We start from the raw sequence: 23,654 nt of genomic DNA on the forward strand, positions 1-23,654 counted from the left end.
GAAAGTATCTCCCTGAGTTCTTGATTATCAGACAATGCCTCTCAATTCCTTCCACATGATATATAAGGAAGCAACACACTGAGGTCTTGCATCAAAATTTTTCTTCCTCAAAACTCCATCCACCACCTTGGCTTTACTGGTACAAAAGAGAAGGAAGCCTGAACTTGGGTTTGTGATAGTTAAGCAGATATTTTGGCAAGATGTTTGATGGTATTCTTAAACAAAATTTTTTTACTTGTCAAAACGTATCTAGAGGTGGCCTTTCATTGATCTTATCTGAACAATGTGAGCAACACTTTCAAATCAGCACAAAATACACACAGGCTTATTCTTGTATTTGTTTTTTTTCCATTTGATATGACTTAGTTCTTTCTCATTTATCAACACTTAAAATCCCCAGGTTGTATCTTTCCACAATGCATCTACAATCTTCTTTATTCTCTCTTTGGACTCTGGAAGAGCTTTGAGTTTCTCCTCCACGACATTAATTTTACTTTCAGTAGTGTTAATTCTATTCTTTATTGCCATCCCCTACGGATTTTAATGCGCTATACAGCATTCTTAATTTCTTTACAATTTTTTCTTAATGGTTTCACTCTCACTTCATCCCATCTAATTCTTTTTAGCTCATTATCATCTAACTACTTTCTGCTCCTCTTTCATTTGGGCCATTGTTTGGCGGTCTGCTCTTCCTTCAAATCTTCACTATGATCTCTCCTTTCCTTTACAAAGCAATGTTTTTCAGCTATTTTCCCCCTCCTATTTATTGGTCATTATACAGGGAGATATCTGCCTAGCCCTGGTGTTTGCTCTGAGCTACTGCTGATCCATATGCGTCCTGGCTTCAGACCAAGAGCTAGTGGGCAAGTTGAGCTGAATAGTTCCCAGGCCAATTTCCAATGTGATTTTCATTGCAATATAGTTTTGCTGAAAGCAAACCTCCAACCTTTACTCCCAAGGCTTTCTGAAGCTCTAAATGATGGTGGACTCAAACAGTACTCAAACCCTCAGGAAACACAGCTCTAACTCTACCTGACCTTCAGCACTTGACTTTTATGGAGTAAGATTCTCAGGATGTAATAGTAATACAGCCCCTACCCACCCCACCCCCAGCTCTGCCCGGTTATTTTCTGAGTTATGACCTTCCACTGAATAAAAAGGCACTGTTGGAGGAGATTAGAAAGAGGAAGGCAAGAGCATTCTGGGGACAGCTGCTAGGAGGCTCTTTCTGAATTACAGGCAGAGTCAGCAAGGACATGGCTCTCCCTACCTATTTTTAGGTGTCAAAACTTATTCTGCCCGTATTTTTAAACCCAGTTCCGTTTGGTTTACAGTAGACACTACTCCAGCTAGTTCTAGTTTTTATAATTGTTTAGAATGTAAGGGCTTTTCTCTACCTTCTTAGAGACTCCAGCGAGAAGCATGTCAGGACTACCTGGCAGACACCTTTTTAAATCAGAAAACTTTTAACAAGTTTCCTTTTTAATTGAAAAAATTAATAATCATCAAAAATAAAAGCATCCAAGAATTTTTACTGGCACTCATATCCCTAGAAAGACTTTCTCTGTGTAATGTCACAGTGTCCTTTTAAATTAAACACCTAGAAATAAAATTCACCTGAGCCTTTCACTTGCCCTCATCTACCCTCTTGTCGGAATTCAGGTAACAAAAACACGATGTTTATGTTATAAACTTGGCAGTGACTAACATTCCTGAGAAATAAAATCTGACATTCAAAGGCATTTGTTTAGCCAAACTCTAAAAATGGCATTTATTGCTAATTTTGACAGAACTCAGGTACAAGACTTCATATTCACGTGATTTCATTTGAGATTTCTTATAATTAGGAATTTTAAGCAGCTGCTATCCACACGCCAAAACACATAATTTTTATGCTGAATATCCTCTGCTTTGGGCTTTTAAGAAGCAGGTAATAACCAGCCTGTGCTCAATTTTAGCCAAAATGACTCAATTTGGAATCAGAAGTCAGAAAATGTGGAGGTCAGGGAAACATTTGAGGCAGACATTTAACTTCTTCCAAACTAATCACTTATCAAAAACTGCACATACACACATGTAACCCCAAACTTGGTTTCAGGTTCATGGCCTTACCCATTATCAGTCTCTTTGCGACTCAACTCTTTCATGTTTTTAGCAACATCAGAAAACTCTATAAGTTGTAGGTAAAATAAGATAATTTGTGTGACTGTATGAATGTAACAGCCAATTAAACTTAACAGATTAAATACACATAATTACAGACCACCCAAAAAGCAGAAAATAATTGACTTCTTCAGTTACTGGTAACTCCACAAAAGACTGCTTCAGGAGACCCACCCAACTGCCTGCTGGAGTGTTCTTGAACCTCTGAATGCTCCTTTTAGGGAGCCCCCCTTTCAAATATTTATACAATCATTTGAGCTTTAGTTTCTTAATCTGGGAAATGGTTATAATAATGTCATATTTGCAGGGTGGCTACAAGGATCAAAGGAAAAATGTCTTTAAAATGCCTAGCAGAATGCTTAGCAAACTGTTAAGTCAGCAAATTTTTAGGGTTATTTTGAAAAAGCCATTTTCAGTATTTAAATAAATACACGGGGAAACATGGGACAATGACTCTAATGTATACTTTGATAACTAAATTCATTACATCTCATTCCTTGGTACCCTGTAGATAATCACTGAGCAATTATTTACCAATAAAAATCACATCTTGGTCTAACTTCTTTGAACCTCTCTCCTTTGAAAATGGAAAATTTACTTTTTGCTCCTGGAAGAAACATGGCAAGACCTAAGTTAACCATGCTGTAAAATAATCAGAAATTATAAATTAACAATGATACAAATATTCAATGACATTTCCATAGTTAAGACACAGGAAAAAAGAATAAAAATAAAGCCACTAGTGGTTTAGTGCAGATTCACAATAGATTATTCTATGAACAACCTCAGGTCATTTTGAAAACTGCATTTTCCAAAACACAGTAGCCAGTGGGAACCAATTCTGCCTTTCTCTTGCTGTGGCGGTGGTCCCACGTGCTGAGTCTGAGGGCACTGTGCAGTTAAAGTCTGGGAGATAACACTGACCCCCCAGTAGTCCCTCTAGTTTTACAATGCACACTCACCTAACACTTATGCAAGAGTATTATTCTCTTGGGTAGATATTTTAATATGTCTATCTCATAAATTGGAAGAAGTCTAAATAAATCTTTAAAACTTGAATAGGCAAATGTTATAAACATCACCTCCTGCCTTGGAAAATTTAACAAAAAACCCACTAGAAAAATCCCTAGGAGCTCTGATCACATATCACGTCAACAAATGCAGTTATGCCACACAGACACAGGCCAAGGGAGGCATTCCATCAATGTCTTTTAACTCGCTGATGAACTGCAATATGTAAAATGGGAAGACTCCCAAACCAATTTTGATGCCAGCGATAAAGGTAGAGCATAAATTCTCACACTGGTGAAATAGATCTTAAAATCATACAGTACATAGATCTGCAAAAACTTGGTACCAATGTGGCACTTTCATTAGCAACAATCCCACATCATCCCAAGTACAGACCTGCAATCAGATCTTGCGTGAGGTCATGTGAGCACATCTGCTCAACTGTCCTTGTTTATTTCTCTGAGTTCCTTCCTTATTTTCCCTTCTAGCTTCTGGGTTACACTATTGTTGTTATTATTTTTATTTCTTGGCAGGGGCTTCCCTGGTGGCTCAGACGGTAAAGAATCTGCCTCCATTGCAGGAAAGACCCGGACTTGATCCTTGGTTCGGAAAGATTCCCTGGAGAAGGGAATGGCAACCCATTCCAGTATTCTTGCCTGGAGAATTCCATGGACAGAGGAAACTGGCAGGCTACAGTCCATGGGGTTGCAAAGAGTCAGTTACGACTGAGCAACTAACACACACATACACACATTTTTTGGCTGCGTCCTTCAGCATGTGGGATTCCAGTTCCCTGACCAAGGACGGAACCTGTGCCCCATGCACAGGAAGTGATGGAATCTTAACCACTGGAGGTCCAGGGAAGTCCTGGTTTGCATTACTGGGGAAACACTACTAGTAAGAACTTATATTTTCTGGGTTTTGGTTGCCCAACAATTCTTATAAACAGGAATGGAGAAACTTTCACTGGTCAAGTGTCACTAAGAGGTTAAAATAAAAATATAGCCACAACTCTAAAGATCCAGCATCTACTTCTTATTTTACAAATAGAGACCACTGAGATAAGAAGGGTTACATAATTTACAGAAAGCAAAGCTGAGTGGAATTTCTGATTCAAATAATATATCATAGGGATTTCTATTTCACATATGCCTACATCTTCACCATCTTGTGTATCAGATTTGATCATCAAATTACAAATCGTCTCCTACAATAGACTGTAACGAACTCACAGTGCTAAGTTTAGTATGCATTAGATTGTGACAGGACAGAAGAATCTATAGGTGCTTCATAATACAAGCAGCCAACCGAGAACAGACAAAATAGATGAATGCAAACACCCCCAAGCAAGAAACAGAGTAGAGAAGGTATTCAGGAAAACGACAGCCAAACTTCAGGTGGCATAAAGTCAGGCGGACAAAGTTCTGCATATAAAAATGAAACAAAGATCTTCTGCTTGCCCGTTTTGTTTTTAACTGCAAGGTTATGTCTTATCAGAACATTTAAAAAATGCATACTGCATGCAATTATCATAGCAGATGCAAATCACAGCCTTTTAAATAAATTAGTAACTAGGAATAACACATTTACTACATAAAGTATGCTAACATTCCATTAAACTTGACATTTTAGGGAGCTGTACCGAGTAATTAAAATAAAGCCAATATCTAGTTCACTCTGACCTCCTCTATTTAGATTAGTTTCATTGAACGCTGAAAACACTGTTTTGATATTGAATGCTATAAATTCAATCAAGACCTCAAAAATTAAGATATAATCCATCATGTAATTATGCTTCTCATTTCTAGTTAAAATATCAACTTATTTTCTCCCATTTTAGCCTTCAAACCAATTTTATGTCCTTCCTCATGGAAATTTGTTAGCAACAAAAATACACAAATATGCAACAGCCAGCTGTACTGCTAACATCTGTTTTGTTTTACTAAGAAAAACATGGATATGTAAATAGCATCTAATACTTGGTATTCTTATTTGCCAGAGGTACCATATTCTCCCCTTTCGGGAAGCTACTTAGCATATAAGGTGCCATGTGTCACTGAATTTCAGAATTTTGAATGTTTATTTTCTCAAACTCTGACTTACTGAAAAAGTGCTTATTAATCAGAATTCAGAATTTTGCCTGTTTTAGACAAAGATGCGTTCACTGAGAAACCAGAAAAGACTGACATCAAAGTTATCAAAGGATCTATTGACAACTAAGCTAAAAAGTTAAAACAGAAACACTTTTAACATACAGCGTTCTACTTTCACGACAAAGAAAACTGTATCAGAACATTAACATTAGCTAGGTTGCTAGTAAACAAAACAGGATCACTCCACTCACACAGCTCCTGTTTGAATCAGAAGTGGGAGGGCTTTGCTGGGTTGCACAGATAACAGACATGGGACCCTTTACCCATTTTGGAAAAAAGAACAGGGAATGAAACCTGTAGAGCCAGTAGCCTTAATAAAAGCCTCTGAAATTAAGTAAAAAGTAAATAATACTAATTTTACTTAAGTAAAAAGTAATAATAATGTTCATACTACAGCTGAGATTCTAAATGACACAGGCCATGGTAGCCTGGGAGGAAAGCTTTTCCTCGAATGTCTTATCTGTAACCCTGAACTTAGCTGTCACGGAAGCTCCAGGAAAGATAGTATCAAGACCTTCTCGTCTAGTAACAGACTGGAAGAAGGAGGGAGGAATTCTAAATTCTCTAGCCAAAGAGGAGAGAGTCCAGCTCATTCCCACCTGGGAGAGGGGAGCTTCCGGCTCCTTCTCACCTCGGGGTGGCCTGCAAGTTTCTAACGCGGCTGGGTCAACTCCGGGTGGAACCTTCCTGCTAAAAAGCAGCAAAGGTGAGAATCCTTTCTCTTCTCGTCAATTTCCTTTTCAAATAACCCTAGATACGGAAATTGTTAATTAGGGTTACTTCCTCCGGGGAAACTAAATAAATAAATTTAACAGGGACAACATCTTAAAATTAGAGAATTCAGTAGAAACACTGGTGCTTCTGAGAGAGAGAATTGTGTTCTAATATGTAACTAAATGCCTGAGAGATATATTCTATCATGAGAGAAGTGGTTAGGCTCATCTGATTTTATCAAAAATGATTATCACATTCCCCCCTCACCCAGGCCTGCTCTTTAATCAATTACATTGACATCTTTCATCAGCACTTTTCTCTTCTTACTAAAACACAAAGAGCAAACACATATATTGGGAATTCCCTGGCAGTCCAGTGGTTAGGACTGGGTGTTTCCACTGCTGGGGCCCACGGTTCAATCTCTGGTCAGGGAACTAAGATATCCATGCTCCCGCCCGCCCCACAAAAAAACCACTTATATATTAATATCTGGGTAAAATTTTCTATTGTTTTGATTTTTTTCTGATTGGTCAGAAGTTAAAGACAGGACACCAAGGCCCTGATCTTCAAATATCCTATAACCAGGCCTGCTTGCTCCCCAAAGCAGAGTGACTGATGAAAAACAGGGAGTCAGCACCAAAGTGAAAGGTCTCAGCCTGTCACTGGTGGTTAACCACAGTCCTCCCGCATCACAGCAAAGTCTCACTTAAGCAGGAGAAAAGGTGAGGAAAGTTGTGAGAAAGCAGATTCTGAACTAAGACAGAATTCATGAGGCAGGAATTCGTGAGGCACAGCAAACTATTTTCACGGGTACCATTTCTGTGGGTAACAGCAGTACGTCCTACCACGGGGCTCAGCAGAGGTGTATAATTTGGGATCAGGTCGCCATCCTCTGTGACCTCTGTGTAGTGTAGCTGATTTATGTGATTTATTACAGCTGGCTTCCCAGACAGGGAACGACAGCCGTGAAGGGACACACAAATGCTGAGTGTGAAAAATGGAAAAATCACGTGCCTGGGGAGACCGTGAAAGCAAACACAAGCTGCAGGCTTTTCTCCTTTTCTGTTTAGGAAGAATTTTTATCAAAGTTTAAAATAAGCCACACCAAATGTGTGCTTTATGTTTTATATGTGGGACCAGCTGGGACCCACTGTCCAAAGTAGGAGCTGGGGGAGGAGTGTGTGGATGGGGGATGGAGGTGGGGATGAACTCAGATTCCTAAGTGATCACTCAGGCTAGCGGATTTCAACATCCTCTACAAACTGATGTGGTCCTGGAATCTCGCTAGTCTAAATATTCCACATTAGCGTGACTTTAATTAAAGGACTGCAGAAGACTGTCTTGAGAAATAGCCCCAGTGGACACTATATGAAAGAAACACATTTTGATTCTCTTGATTCTCTTAACTCTAAATCCCCACTTCCATCAACTCATTTCCTTGCATGGGAAATATGGCAGCATGGTTGAAGAGGGCTGTGTTTATGGGAATGCCATGTCCCATGCAAGCAGCCTGATGCAGAGAGGGTGGAAGGATGGCTTTTCAAGAGCTCACATGTCCCATCCACTGTGCACACTCATTATCTGCACCAGGCAGGGAAGAGGTTCTCTCTAGAGAGGGTAAAACAGGGTTGGACTGGGTTTCGCGGAAACGAAATGTGCTGCTCATAGCCACGATTTTAGCTTCCATGCAAAGAGGAGATAAAAGACAGGGAGTGAGGGCATAAAATCTGTTCCCGAGGACACTTGCTGATCTTGACACAAGTTCTATTCACTTTGCTTAAGTGGCTGACAGAGCCCACTCTCAGCTCCACAAGCTTTCCTGCCAGCAGAACTACCAGTCCTAGGAAATGGGATAAAAAAATAACAGTTTTAGAGACCACCAGGCAACGGTCGAGGCCAAGGCTGCAAGATCCCTCAGATGTGAATGATGTGCATGCACAATAAACCATGATGTCTAAAAACAGAAATGGGCTGCAACAGACTTGACATACAAAGCATATGGCTCATTTCCACAGTCACGTGGGCTGTGAACCAGTTCGATGATACATTTCAACAGCAAGCATCTGTCCCCCTGCTGAGCACCCACAGCACTGTTGGGACAATGGAGACTGCCCTGCCCTCACAGGGCTTACAGTCTACCCGAGGGAGCAGAAAATAAACAAAGGACATGGCAAGTAAATTCTGTAGTAAGTTAGATGATAAATGCTTTGCCAAAGAGGAGAGGAAGGCTGCCACGTGAGACTGATGTGGGCAGAGCCAGTCTCCTTGAGAAGAAAGCTTTAAGCAAAGAGTGGAGTGTAGGTCAACCAAGAGGGTGTCCAAGCAGAGCGCAAGGTGGGAAAGGGGCTTGAGGGGGGCTGCAAAGTGCATCAGAGGGCACGCCATCTCTCTCAGGTCCTGACTTCATCTTTCATCCCTGCTTTCTAGCACAGAATAGGCGCTCAGATCATTTAAACTCCAAGAAACACAAGGTTATCCAGTATACAAACTCAATCCAAACAGGCCAGCGCTTACTAAGAAAACTGCACGCGAACCAGATAGCTGGATGGCACATTGTCTCGAGAGGAATTGGGTGCCAGATCTTCAAATAGGTTTGTGACTCTCTTTTCCTCCCCAAAGTGAAACATGACAGCTTTAATTCTAGGAACATACAAGAAAAGGGGGGAAAGCATGTTGTTATCTAAGGGGGCACTTCTCACACAGATTCTACTTGTGGGCAGAGCTTAAGGACAACTTCCTTTTACAAAGAGGGTAGGCAGTGAGGGGTCTTAAAGGCACATCCCAGCAGCCTCCTTTTATTCCAAGCTTGTGGGGGCGGGGGTGCCGTGCCCACCATCCCCAGGACACTCCTTCCACAAAAGAGACCTGCATGTCACAGGGGTACCTCCTCAATAAAATAAAGACAGTCAAACCTGAAAAACAGGCTAAGTCAGGTGAAGGAGTAAAAACGGAAAAAAGGCCAATGAATTCAATTACAGTAAGAAAAGAACCATCCTTTCTCACCTTCACATCATTTGTCCCTGCAAACACTTTTCAAATAATAAACACACGCTTAGGCAAACGAAATTAGAGTCCCACAGGTTCCAACAAATCTGTCCTTACAACTGTTTTCCCTATCAACCTGACGTGCAACTAGCATGAGCTGCCGAATCCTCTTCAGAAGACATTAACATTCAGATTAACATTTCTAGAAAATCTAATATTTAGCATCTCAACTCCCTACCCAACCTCCCCATACTACCTTTTCAACCTTTCAATGGCTCCTAATTTCTCATTTATATTCAGGCCTGCTCTTTACTTTAGTGCACATTATGTATCTCTTTCTTATTAAACTCTGCTAAAATTTTTCATTTTACTCTAACTTTCTATACATTAAAAAAAAAAGAAAAAGCTGTTAAAAATCTCAATTGTTACCATAGTACATGAGAAAGAAAGCATTATAAAATATTTTATATTTTACAAAGAGAAAATTATTTTTAAGGAAAAACTGGCTTTTCCATATACTATAATCAAATGAAGTTACACCTGACAGCAGATATCAAATGCAATTTTTGTTTAGCAGTTATTTTTACAAAATTTTTGTCCCTAATCTTGGCAAGGCACCCCTTTCCACCTGGTAAATAATCTTTTCTACTCCAACTCAGATATTTTTATGATTTTGTAATCTTTCGTATTGTGTGCGTGCTTAGCCACTTAGTCGTGTTCGACTCTCTGCGATCCTATGGACTGTAGGGTCCTCTGTCCCTACAGAGGACTGTATGGACCAGGCTCCTCTGTCCACGGAACTCTCCAGGCATGAATACTGGAGTGGGTAGCCATTCTCTTCTCCAAAGGATCTTCCCAACCCAGGGATCGAACCTGGGTCTCTTGTATTGCAGGCAGATTCTTTACCATCTGAGCCATCAGGGAAGTCTCAAACTGCGACAAATGAAAATGAAGTGAAAGTCTCTCAGTTGTGTCTGACTCTTTGTGACACCATGGACTACAGCCCATAGAATTCCATCCATGGAATTCTCTAGGCAAGAATACTCCAGTGGGCAGCCATTCCCATCTCCAGGGGATCTTCCTGACCAGGGATTGAAACTGGATCTTCAGCACTGGAGGCAGTTTCTTTACCATCTGAGCCAACACAAATTGCCAACAACCAATAGACCACAGAACAAGCAAGGAGTTCCAGAAAACCCTTTACTTCTGCTATATTGACTACATCAGAGCCTTTAACTGTGTGGATCACAATGAACTGTGGAAAATTCCTAAAGAGACAGGAATATCATGTGGAAAATTCTTAAAGAGATGGGAATACCGGCCCACCTTATCTGCCTTCTAAGAAATCTGTATGCAAGTCAAGAAGCAACAGTTAGAATTGGACATGGAACAACAGATTGGTTACAAATCGGTAAAGGAGTATATCAAAGCTGTATACTGTCTAAGAATTTGTCCATTTCTTCCAAGTTGTCCATTTTATTGGCATGTAGTTGCTGATAGTAGTCTCTTATGATCCTTTGTATTTCTGTGTTGTCTGTTGTGATCTCTCCATTTTCATTTCTAATTTTATTGATTTGATTTTTCTCCCTTTGTTTCTTGATGAGTATGGCTAATGGTTTGTCAATTTTATTTATTCTCTCAAAGAACCAGCTTTTGGCTGTGTTGATTTTTGCTATGGTCTCTTTGTTTCTTTTGCATTTATTTCTGCCCTAATTTTTAAGATTTCTTTCCTTCTACTAACCCTGGGGTTCTTCATTTCTTCCTTTTCTAGTTGCTTTAGGTGTAGAATTAGGTTATTTATTTGACTTTCTTCTTGTTTCTTGACGTATGCCTGTATTGCTATGAACCTTCCCCTTAGCACTGCTTTTACAGTGTCCCACAGGTTTTGGGTTGTTATGTTTTCATTTTCATTCATTTCTATGCATATTTTGATTTCTTTTTTTATTTCCTCTGTGATTTGTTGGTTACTCAGCAGCGTGTTGTTCAGCCTCCATATGTTGGAATTTTTAATAGTTTTTCTCCTGTAATTGAGAACTAATCTCACTGCACTGTGGTCAGAAAAGATGCTTGGAATGATTTCAATTGTTTTTAATTTACCAAGGCTAGATTTATGGCCCAGGATGTGATCTATCCTGGAGAAGGTTCCAAGTGCGCTTGAGAAAAAGGTGAAATTCATTGTTTTGGGATGAAATGTCCTATAGATATCAATTAGGTCTAACTGATCTATTGTATCATTTAAAGTTTGTGTTTCCTTGTTAATTTTTTGTTTAGTTGATCTATCCATAGGTGTGATGAGTGGGGTATTAAAAGTCTCCCACTATTATTGTGTTATTTTAATTTCTCCTTTCATACTTGTTAGCATTTGTCTTACATATTGTGGTGCTATGTTGGGTGCATATATATTTATAACTGTTATATCTTCTTCTCGGATTGATCCTTTGATCATTATGTAGTGTCCTTCTTTGTTTCTTTTCACAGCCTTTGTTTTAAAGTCTGTTTTATCTGATATGAGTACAACTTTCCAAAACTGAACCAGGAAGAAACAGAAAATCTTAACAGACCCATCACAAGCATGAAAATTGAAACTATAATCAGAAATCTTCCAAAAAACAAAAGCCCAGGACCAGATGGCTTCACAGCTGAATTCTACCAAAAATTTAGAGAAGAGCTAACACCTATTCTACTCAAACTCTTCCAGAAAATTGCAGAGGAAGGTAAACTTCCAAAAGAGGCCACGATCACCCTAATACCAAAACCTGACAAAGATGCCACAAAAAAAGAAAACTATAGGCCAATATCACTGATGAACATAGATGCAAAAATCCTTAACAAAATTCTAGCAAACAGAATCCAATAACATATTAAAAAGATCATACATCATGACCAAGTGGGCTTTATCCCAGGGATGCAAGGATTCTTCAATATCCACAAATCAATCAATATTATACACCACATTAACAAATTGAAAAATAAAAACCATATGATTATCTCAATAGATGCAGAGAAAGCCTTTGACAAAATTCAACATCCATTTATGATAAAAACCCTCCAGAAAGCAGGAATAGAAAGAACATACCTCAACATAATAAAAGCTATATATGACAAACCCACAGCAAACATTATCCTCAATGGTGAAAAATTGAAAGCATTTCCCCTAAAATCAGGAACAAGACAAGGGTGCCCACTCTCACCACTACTATTCAACATAGTTTTGCAAGTTTTGGCCACAGCAATCAGAGCAGAAAAAGAAATAAAAGGAATCCAGGTTGGAAAAGAAGTAGTAAAACTCTCACTATTTGCCAATGACATTATCCTTTACATAGAAAACCCTCAAGACTCCACCAGAAAATTACTAGGGCTAATTAATGAATATAGTAAAGTTGCAGCATACAAAATCAACACACAGAAATCCCTTGCATTCCTATATACCAACAATGAGAAAATAGAGAAATTAAGGAAACAATTCCAATGAAGAGAATAAAATACTTAGGAATATATCTACCTAAAGAAACAGAAGACCTATATATAGAAAACTATACAACACTGGTGAAAGAAATCAAAGAGGACACTAATAGAGGGAGAAATATACTGTGTTCATGGATCGGAAGAATCAATATAGTGAAAATGAGTATACTACCCAAAGCAATCTATAGATTCAATGTAATCCCTATCAAGCTACCAATGGTATTTTTCACAGAACTAGAACAAATAATTTCACAATTTGTATGGAAATACAAAAAACCTCGAATAGCCAAAGCTATCTTGAGAAAGAAGAATGGAACTGGAGGAATCAACCTACCTGACTTCAGGCTCTATTACAAAGCCACAGTCATCAAGACAGTATGGTACTGGCACAAAGACAGAAACATAGATCAATGGAACAAAATAGAAAGCCCAGAGATAAATCCACGCACCTATGGACACCTATGGACAAAGGAGGCAAGAATATGCAATGGAGAAAAGACAATCTCTTTAACAAGTGGTGCTGGGAAAACTGGTCAACCACTTGTAAAAGAATGAAACTAGAACACTTTCTAACACCAAACACAAAAATAAACTCAAAATGGATTAAAGATCTAAACATAAGACCAGAAACTATAAAACTCCTAGAGGAGAACATAGGCAAAACACTCTCTGACATACATCTCAGCAGGATCCTCTATGACCCACCTCCCAGAATATTGGAAATAAAAGCAAAAATAAACAAATGGGACATAATTAAAATTAAAAGCTTCTGCACAACAAAGGAAACTATAAGCAAGGTGAAAAGACAGCCTTCAGAATGGGAGAAAATAACAGCAAACGAAGCAACAAAGAATTAATCTCAAAAATATACAAGCAACTCCTACAGCTCAATTCCAGAAAAATAAATGACCCAATCAAAAAATGGGCCAAAGAACTAAACAGACATTTACCCAAGGAAGACATACAGATGGCTAACAAACACATGAAAAGAAGCTCAACATCACTCATTATCAGAGAAATGCAAATCAAAACCACAATGAGGTACCACTTCATGCCAGTCAGAATGGCTGCTATCCAAAAGTCTACAAGCCATAAATGCTGGAGAGGGTGTGGAGAAAAGGGAACCCTCTTACACTGTTGGTAGGAATGCAAACTAGTACAGCCACTATGGAGAACAGTGTGGAGATTCCTTAAAAAACCGGAAATAGAACTGCCATATGACCCAGCAATCCCACTGCTGGGCATACACACCAAGGAAACCAGAACTGAAACAGACAGGAGTACCCCAATGTTCATCGCAGCACTGTTTACAATAGCCAGGACATGGAAGCAACCTAGATGTCCATCAGCAAACGAATGGATAAGAAAGCTGTGGTACATATACACAATGGAGTATTACTCAGCCATTAAAAAGAATACATTTGAATCAGTTCTAATGAGGTGGATGAAACTGGAGCCTATTATACAGAGTGAAGTAAGCCAGAAAGAAAAACACCAATACAATAATAATAATGCATATATATAGAATTCAGAAAGATGGTAACGATAACCCTGTATGTGAGACAGCAAAGAGACAAAGATGTATAGAACAGTCTTTTGGACTCTGTGGGAGAGGGCGAGGGTAGGATGATTTGGGAGAATGGCACTGAAACATGTATATTTATCATATGTGAAACAGACCGCCAGTCCAGGTTCGATGCATAATACAGGATGCTTGGGGCTGGTGCACTGGGATGACCCAGAAGGAGGGGATGGGGAGGGAGGTGGGAAGTGGGTTCAGGATAGGGAACACATGTATACCTGTGGCGGATTCATGTCAACGTACGGCAAAACTAATACAATATTGTAAAGTAATTAGCCTTCAATTAAAATAAATAAATTGATATTTTAAAAAAAGATAGGAAAATAAAAGTGTTAGCAAAAAAAAAAAAAAAGCTGTATATTGTCACCCTGTTTCTTTAACTTATATGCACAGTACATCATGAGAAATGCCGGGCTGGATGAAGCACAAGCTGGAATCAAGACTGCCAGGAAAAATATCAGTAACCTCAGATATGCAGATGACACCATCCTTATAGCAGAAAGTGAAGAGGAACTAAAGAGCCTCTTGATGAAAGTGAAAGAGGAAAGTGAAAAGGCTGGCTTAAAACTCAACATTCAAAAAATTAAGATTATGGCATCCAATCCCATCACTTCATGGCAAATAGATGGGGGACACAATGCAAACAGTGACCGACATTATTTTCTTGGGCTCCAAAATCACTGCAGATGGTGACTGCAGCCATGAAATTAAAAGATGCTTGCTCCTTGGAAGAAAAACTGTGACCTAGACATACATATTAAACCTAGACAACATATTAAAAAGTAGAGACATTACTTTGCCAACAAAGGTCTGGCTATTCAAAGCTATGGTTTTTCCAGTAGAGATCTATGGATGGTGAGAGTTGGACTATAAGGAAAGCTGAGGCCCAAAGAATTGATGCTTCTGAACTGTGTTGGAGAAGACTCTTGAGAGTCCCTTGGACTGCAAGGAGATCAAACCAGTTAATCCTAAAGGAAATCAGTCCTGAACTATTGTTTTGAACTGTCAAGTTAAATGTATCATTTGGGCATTACTTCTAACAAATGGTATAATGTTTATAAAACAAGTATCCCTGTTGGGTTGGGATGGAAGAGAAAAGCTCTTCTCTTCAAGTATCTTTAGTGAGTTCCTTGACTTTTATAAAATATTCCCAATTCTATTTAGCCTTGCATTCTGCTTCTTTACTCTTGGTACTTCATTCATTTGCACTAGAATAAGTCAATGTTAAAGAAGACACAAGAGTACCAGGAGCTTATCCAGAAATACAGAGTCAGTTTTACTTGACAAATAACCACTGCAGTTGAGTCCACCCATTAGAAACACATCTTTCCATACCTTTCTCTGTCTGTGGGCAAAAGATTATACAGGGGGAATAATGCTTGAGATTTACCAGTGAAAAAATGATTTGACAAGGCTGTCAACAGCAAAACAGCAAAAGGCTTGTCCCTGTGAAACACCTTAAGGAACAGCTGTGCTCGGAGCTGAAGCGGGGACCATCTCCCATCAACAATGAGCGGGTTTTGGGGTTTCCCTGGTGGCTCAGTTGTAAAGAACCCGGCTGCCAATGCAGGAGACATGGGTTCGATCCCTGATTTGGGAAGATCCCACACGCCTCGGAGCAACTAAGTCCATGTGCCTCAACTACCGAGCCCGCATTCTAGAGCCTGGGGAACCACAATTATTAAAGTCCAAGTGCCCTAGAGCCCGTGCTCTGCAACAGGAGAAGCTACCACAACGAGACGCCCAAGCACTGCAACTAGGGAGTAGCCCCCTTTGGCCACAACTAGGGAAAATGAAGACCCAGTACAGCCAAAAATCAATATATGAAATTATATATATATGAAGAAAAAAAAAAAAAAAAACATGAGTGGGTTTGGATCAAGGTGGTTTCCATTTGAGAAAAACATTCAGTGGCTTCTTTTTTTCTCATGAACAGACGACATAACCCAGGCAGCAAGAGGTTCCCTGTGCATCTATATTAACTACAGGATTGAGTTTCAGCTTCAGCCAGTACTCCTGGAGAAGAAACCAAGAGGCAGACACCAGGTTATAAAAACACTGGTTTCCTCTGTGCCGAGTTCTGTGGTCATGTTATTACTCTCTCCATTTTCCATGAAGAAATATACTTACGTTAACCTTACCCTCTACTTTCCCCTAATGATTATTTGGATATACATTACCAATTACACGAATAAGAATGCAATAGGTGTTTGATTCCACGGTGAGTCTAATAATCATGTTCAGAGACATTCACTAAACAGGTTCTCAGATATCATGTCCTATTTTTATAACAACTCTCCACCCCACGAACACAAATTTCTAGCCATGTAATAAGTAACCAACTTTTATGCACTGTATGTAAATTCAAGTAAAGCTGCTAAAACAATTTCTGCCCAAGGCATTTTAGCCCAGCCCAACCAATCTGAGACTTTTCCTTTTAAAAAAAAAAGTCACGAAGCAATCACTCATCAATACTGACCTTGTTGCTCACTGTCTGCTTCAGTTTTTGAAGGACCTGGAGCAACAGGAAGGGGTCGAGGTGGCCGGGGCTTTGGTGTGGGAGGCGAGATCTTTTTCCTTCCAATATATTCTACGTAAGTTCCCGGAAAGTCTCCCCTCTCCCCTGTCGTCTCGTTATAGCCATTTAACCAGCCAATTTCTTCAGGCTTGGCTTCCTGTCCATCACTGAATCCAAGAGCGACTAAGGAGCCTTTGTTCACAGTCAGAATGTCCCCCAGGTGCAAGTCAATGTCTTCTTCCCGCTCCTTCTTATAGTCGTACAGCGCCCGGTACTGGTACCCCTCGGCACTCATGGCTGCAGACCTGAGACCATGCGACGGCTGAGGCTGGCTGCACACTGCAGTCTACCCTGACGTTTCTCCGGGAAGTGAATTCAGAGTGTGTGCGAAGGCTCCTGATACACCTCCAGCAGGAGACAAAGCATCAATCTCCAAAGGTTTAGGAGGAGAGGTGATTGGCCATCCGGCCGTCCATCTGTCCTCCATGAAGGGTGTGACTGAAGTCAAGGCTCTCCTCCTCTGTGGCCACGGTCCTCCCACCAGCTTCCTCTTCAGCGACTTGTCGACACGCCGACTCCAGGCTGAGTCCCCCGGCGAGGCCCGATCCTTTCTGACACTCTTGTCACACTGCCCATCTGTCACTGACTGTGGCACGCCACATGCGAGTTGCACCTAGCAAAGGGAAAGCAAGACTTATGAATGAGCAGCACACTTGAGCCATCTGCGCGAGTCTGGACTTGGACTGCCATTCAACAAGTACTTAACCAATCTGGCAGACGGACATGGGCCGGCATACTTGGGCTTCACGCGGTATACACAACAAAGATGAGGGAGGCAGGCAGTCCCTGCTTTCTAAGAATGCTCGGCAGGCTGAGAGGGGTGCTGGCACGTGGCAACATCTCTGAGACAAGAAGGGACACAAGGAAGCGTGACATGAGGTACATGTCCTAAGAGAGCAGAGACTGAAAGCTAGGGAGTTCCAGCAGGGGAGAGCCCACATCTCACTGCGGGCATCTGAAGACAGAACATGCGGCATGAACTTAGGTGAAGCTCTGAGGAGGCATGTGTCACATTCTGGGAAGAGCCAGAACAGGCAGTCCAGTATGTGTGAAGCCAAAGAGGAGGCGTCGGATCCGAGTTAGAAAGATAAGCAGGGGTTGTATGACACCACACGCGCTCGTGGCGAGTTCATGAGTAATGCTATCTGCAATGAGCCAGAAAAAGGCTTGGAGAAAGGGGATGGGCAGGACCAGGGTTACATGTGAAGAATTTCTATCTAATCCTGATGCATGAGAGGGGCTGTCATAGAGACAGAAGAGGAGAGCCAGGCAAGGCGTTTTGCAGCCGTCTGGGCAAGTGGGCATGAGGGCATGAACCAAAGTGGCAGGAGAAGGCGTGGAAAGGCGGGAACTGAAAAGGGACAAAGAGGTGGGGGGTGGGGGGCACGGCAGTGCTGAAAAATGGATGGAGAGAGAGAAGCACACGGGCCTAGGATACTGCATCCCAGTGCGGGAGACAGAGAGACCACAGCAAGATGAGGAACAGGACCGCAGAGAAGCCAAGAGGAAGGGCTCTTCCCAGCCTCGAGAGCTGAGTGAAGGTTCAAGGCGCTGTCCGACTACTGGGGCCTAGAGATCAGCTACTCCATCCACTATTTTAGAACTCATTTATACATGACATCAAATAATCAAGAAATATTTACTTGTGTGTCTGTTTAGCAACATGTTAATATGTGGTAATGCAAAGAAATAAAAAAGACACAAAAATTCAGTATACAATACCAGAACTTAGGTCATTTTGCTGGTGCCTTCCAAGCAAAAAAAAGCAAAGTAGAAAGTATAAACTGTACAGAAAAGTACAAAATAAAAAGGAAAAATGCTCTCTCCTTCCCACTTTCTCCTTTATCCCAAAGGTTATTACTGTTTGATATTAAAAAGCAATAAAAATGATATATTATTTTTTTTTAAAACAGAGAAAGAGAGCAAAAAGGGTGCCTGACCCTGAGTTCATGAGAAGACCGTAGATACCAGTATCAGGTAAAGGGAAGCCAGGAGGCCTTGGTGGGCTAGAAGTGATGCTGAGCATCCAAACCCACGTGTGAGTAGCTGAAAACCTGGTCTGTGATTCAGGACAGGGAACACACCTGAAGTTTGGTTATCAGCTGCAAATAAGACATGGAAACTCAATGGAATAAAGGAACTGAGGGAAAAAAAGAAATTAAAAGTTAAAAAAAAAAAAAAATCCAAGGACAAAACATTGAGGCTCACTGAATGCTGCTGAAATGGGAAAGTCAAGGTCTGGAGACAATGCCATGTCCTGGAAATACGGGGTAAGAGGGTTCAGGTAGAAAAGGGTGATCTCTAAGACTAAATCCTGCAGAGGCCTCTGGGAGTGTAAAATAGGCAGGGCTAGGTCACCCCAGGGCTGCGTCCATCGTGGACACACGGCAGAAAAGCAGAGCAAGCCACTCTAGTCTAACGGTATAGAGGATCTGTTGTTCGGTTGCTAAATCGTGTCCGACTCTGCGACCCCGTGGACTTTGCAGCACGCCTTTAAGGAGTTAAGGAATAAAGAGAAAGCAGATAGCTGCTGCAGATCACTCTATGAAGACAGTTCAGTGGAGGAGGAAATGCAAGGTTCTTCTTTTTTTAAATAGTGGAGGCAGAGGGCTTGGAGAGTCAAGAGACTCTCTTAAGAGAGGCGGTAAGCAGCTTGGATTGCCGCTAGAACAACAGAGAACAGCGTGCACTCGGACGCACTATGCGCCCCACGTTCATTTCTCCAGGTTATCTTGGTCATAAAGAGGAAAAGCAAACTCAAGGTTTCAGTTAAGCTGGCTGAACAATAAAGCAATAAAAACAATAGCCTCACAATGCCGGTGTGCTATGTCAAAGAGAGCTTTTGTAAGTTTTCAAGAGTGGAACCCCTTAGAAGTTTAATATTATAGGCACTCTGCGGTGCAGGCATCTTAAGCAGCAAAATCTAATCACAGATTAATTGTTATACTGGCATTCAGAAGTGTAAAGCATTCAACTTTACATGGCTAAAGCCTCTTAGCTGTAATACAATAACACTCTTAGGAGAGTTACATATTAAAAGAAGCAAAAACAAACACTGGAGATCTTTGTGTAGCAAGAATATTAATTTGGGGTAGTATTCTACTTTGCATTTCAGTCGGCAGAGGAAAAAAAAATTAAAGCAGCCAGCAGAGCATATGAGAAAAATAAACTATGTTATGTTTGAAGACAGCCTCTCCTTTTGCCAGATCCAGAATCAAATTAAATATTCACTGCATAAATTCACACGAAAATGTAGAACTAGCAAATCCCATTTTTAGTACTAATGTACTCTTACAAATGAGACACAGAACTCTAAAGAACATGGAAATTTACATATCCCTAAATGCCTGGAAACCAGGCAATATGCCTAAGAATAATTTAATTCCTCCAAATTTGCCTTGAAATTTTTGTTAGCTTTTCCTGGCAGTTTATGTCTTTTGGGGGGGAGGAAAATCCTCAACTAGCAGGCTAGGTAGATCTTTCCGCCAGATGCTGCCTATGGCTTCCTGTTTCAACAACCCAGAAGGCCAGTTTGGTGAGATTCTTAACAGAATGAGCAGTATAATGATCCCTCTCTCCCTTCTTCCCTGTCCCCTGCAATTCCTCCTCTCCCCTCTAAAAAGTCTCAGCAAATCGCCAAGCCTTGCTCATGACATATCTCTGCAGCTATGCATGTCCTGCACCAGGGGACACTGTAGTATGAAAAGCCTCTAGGTCTGCTCAAGGTTTTATAAACCTAAAAACTATGTTAACACTGGCCTGAAGCTAAATCCCTGCAAAGAGATAAAGAACCCTGAGGAACCCTAAGACTCTAGCAACTGCTAGACTCTAGAGCAGCAATAACAATCCTTGCCTTAGATGCCAGAGACTTGTCTCTACAAAGCTCCCCTTCCTCACCATTTGTAAGAACCACCTTACTTTGTGTGTAAGAATCTTGTGCAGAATTCTGGGCCTTCCATCGGGAAAAAAAAAACATATCCCCAGATCTTCTATGACTCTGGGGCTGCAAGTAACACACACTACTCCTATCTTCTGGGACTCCACCATCAAGGCCAGAAAGACCAATCAAAACAATCCAAGGTCAGCCATGATTCAGTGGCAATTAAGTGAGTGGAGAGCAATTAAGAGGGAGAGCTGCCTAGCCATCTGGGGGGCAGGTGAAGGGCATCCTATGGAGAGGTACAGAGAGGCCTTGGCTAGAGGGAGGAAGCATGTGGCTTCTCTGCTGCACACCTTACACTTTCTCCTGATGGCCACGCCCATTTTAATGATGTCATAGTCATCATGGTCATAATCTAATACTGGGAGCCATAGATGTATTAACCCATTCAACCATCACCATCAAATATTTATTGGGAGCTATATATGTATTGACACGGGTCAGTAACCATGAGGTGGGTACTACCAACATTCTCACTTTACGCAAGAGGAAATGAGGTGCAGAGAGTTTGTGTCTTGGCTGTGATATCTTGGCCATGACAATGCTCAGCAAGTGACAGGTAAAACTAGAGTTCAGATCCAGGCAGTCTGGCTCCAGAGTCATCACTTTTAACATTCTAAAACCTGCTGCTCAAACTCAGTTTCCCTGGATGCCCATAGATGGCCAGATACGTCAATAAGGTCACCCATGTAGATTCCTTGCCTGCATACTCAGACCTCTCAAACTCATCCTGATGGTCTGCTTTTTACTTTCTGTGATAGTGGCCTTACTGGCAGTATCTGTGGCTCTTTCACAAAAAAACACCTGCACAAAGAGAAGCCTTTCTAACTCAGCAGGAGTGCCCTCAAGTCCAAGACTCAGCATCCTGGACCATGCAGATTTTCTTCCAAAGAGACTTCACTGAGATGCATCCTTGCCAAACAAGTCCATAAAGGGGTGAATCAAATACTGGGCATCTAACTTCTAGAAGGCTGCCCTCTTCTGGAATCCTGTCCATTTCTGCTCTACAAGCTTCAGCTTCTGTCACCTAAATGCCTCCTGCTGCTACCCCAGTCCTCTCACTGCACAACTTCTGACAACTCAGTCCCTGCTGGGTAGTGGGGGAGGGAGATGTAAATCATCATTCACAGTCACTGGGGAGATCATGACAGAGGACTGGCAAGTTCTCTTTCTCTCACCTTCAGGTTTGCCCCAGCACAGCAGAAATCTCTGCAACCTCGGACACTGGTAGTACCTAGGTTACTCGCCTGCGGTCAGCGTGGAGCCCAAACTATACGTTCCCCAGATTCACGAGCTTGTATCTCTAACCTCTTTGGCTACATGCACCTGTCCATGGAACTATTTCCACTCAGTTCCAATGGAATTATTTCCATAGTTTAGGTTTTTATATGCAGATAATATCCACCACGGGGCTTCCCTTGCAGCTCAGATGGTAACGAATCCGTCTGCAATGCAGGAGATGCAGGTTCGATCCCTGAGTTGGGAAGATCCCCTAGAGAAGGAAAGGGCAACTGACTCCAGTATTCTTGCCTGGTAAATTCCATGGACAGAGAAGCCTGACAGGCTACAGTCCATGGGGTTGCAAAAAGAGTCAGACATGACTTAGCGACTAAACAACAGTATCCACCATTCGTAATTAATGTTTTCAAATAACTGAGGCAGTTTTATGACATAGGCTCTAAGCCAGTGCATAACCTGAGTTACTGTAACAAAAGCTATAAAGAAAACCTAGGAACAAATAACAAATTAACTTACTCTTATTAGAACATCATATGAAACAGTTCGAAAGTTCCTTCATGGGAATTATGTTGCTCCTATCTTTCAAGCCTTTTACAGACTGCCTGCAATGAAGGCAGATTTTCTCTCTGCTAAAATACTGACCAATTATCATTCTGTTCCTCAGAATAAAGTTGTTTCTGACGCCCCACAAGAAGCTATCCATGACTTCTCAATGTACAACTGCTTGAAAGTAAATTTTCAATTTAACCCTCTAACCCGCAGGCATTTGGGCAAAGAACCAAACACAACTCTTTGAAAAGTCCTCTGACTTTGTTGACTTACTCATTCCCATTTACAAAGGACAGAGGTTTAGCAATCTTGGTGGGGAGGCAGGAATAAAGAATATTTTCAAATCACTTAAAATAAACCAAGAATATATCCTGATCGTGTGATTCTACCTTGCCATGAAATCAGCTGTTTGGCCCTGGTTCTCAGCACAAGACAGACCTTCAATCCAGCTGCAAAGCTACGGATCAATTCCTGGGCCCCAGCCCTACAATTCATCATTTCATCTTCAGTAGGGCAAGCTCCCTACCTAAACTCACATCGCTTTTTAAAAAAACAGAAAACACAATTCATCATCTAATCATCATCTAAAAATCTTTTCCCCTTTCAAATATGGTGTCCTGGAAATCATGAAAATCAAATTTTCCTATTAAACATAATGAATTTCAACCTAAAGTGCTGGGCTCAAGGTAAAATTTTATGGGGTAAGAATTTCATCTCAATTAAAATAAAATGAGGGGCTGGGATGAAGCCCCAAACCAGCGTCCTCAAGTATCCCTATTCATTTTTCAAACCAACCAGAATGAGCACCAGGCTGCCATGCTCTGGGGGAGCTGGGCATCTGAGCCACGCCTCCTGCCCGCAGGCCCTCCGGGGGCTGGGTATGTGGGGACAGGACAAGCCCTGGTCAAACAACAAGGACATGGGGCTCTCCAGAAAGCAAAGCGATGGGATGGCGCCAGCACTGCCGGAGGCGCAGAAACACAGCCCCAGCTGGACGCATTTCTCAGGCTCCGTGGTCATCACAGGGAGGCTGTGGCTTCCAGAGCCTGAGAAACACATCCTATAACCCAGAAAAGGCCCTGGGGTGGACCATTCCAGTTCTCTGCATCACCCCGGGGCAAGGAAGCCCTGAGAGGAAGCCGCCCTGGAATGGCAGGGCGGAAGAAGACACTCTAGCGTCTCTCCTCTTGCGAAAATAGAATGTTACTGTGGATAATTCTCAGCAAGCAGGTGAATATAAGCACTGGACTTCACACTCAAAGATGCTTGTCCCCA

General features: G+C 41.4%; 1 protein-coding gene across 17 annotated transcripts in view; it reads right to left on the reverse strand.

Annotated features, from left to right (window-relative positions):
* The window catches only part of PIK3R1 (phosphoinositide-3-kinase regulatory subunit 1), a 648,380-nt gene that overhangs the window by 67,481 nt on the left and 557,245 nt on the right, over positions 1–23,654 (reverse strand). For all 17 annotated transcript variants that reach the window (XM_055555105.1, XM_055555102.1, XM_055555104.1 and 14 more), the window contains one exon: positions 16,553–17,264. In XM_055555105.1, the coding sequence (XP_055411080.1) occupies positions 16,553–16,886 (334 nt within the window). In that variant the 5' untranslated portion in view covers positions 16,887–17,264. The remainder of the gene's footprint in view (positions 1–16,552; positions 17,265–23,654) is intronic.

This window comes from Bubalus kerabau, chromosome 18, assembly GCF_029407905.1.
Source record: "Bubalus kerabau isolate K-KA32 ecotype Philippines breed swamp buffalo chromosome 18, PCC_UOA_SB_1v2, whole genome shotgun sequence".
In the NCBI taxonomy this organism is placed as follows: domain Eukaryota; kingdom Metazoa; phylum Chordata; class Mammalia; order Artiodactyla; family Bovidae; genus Bubalus; species Bubalus kerabau.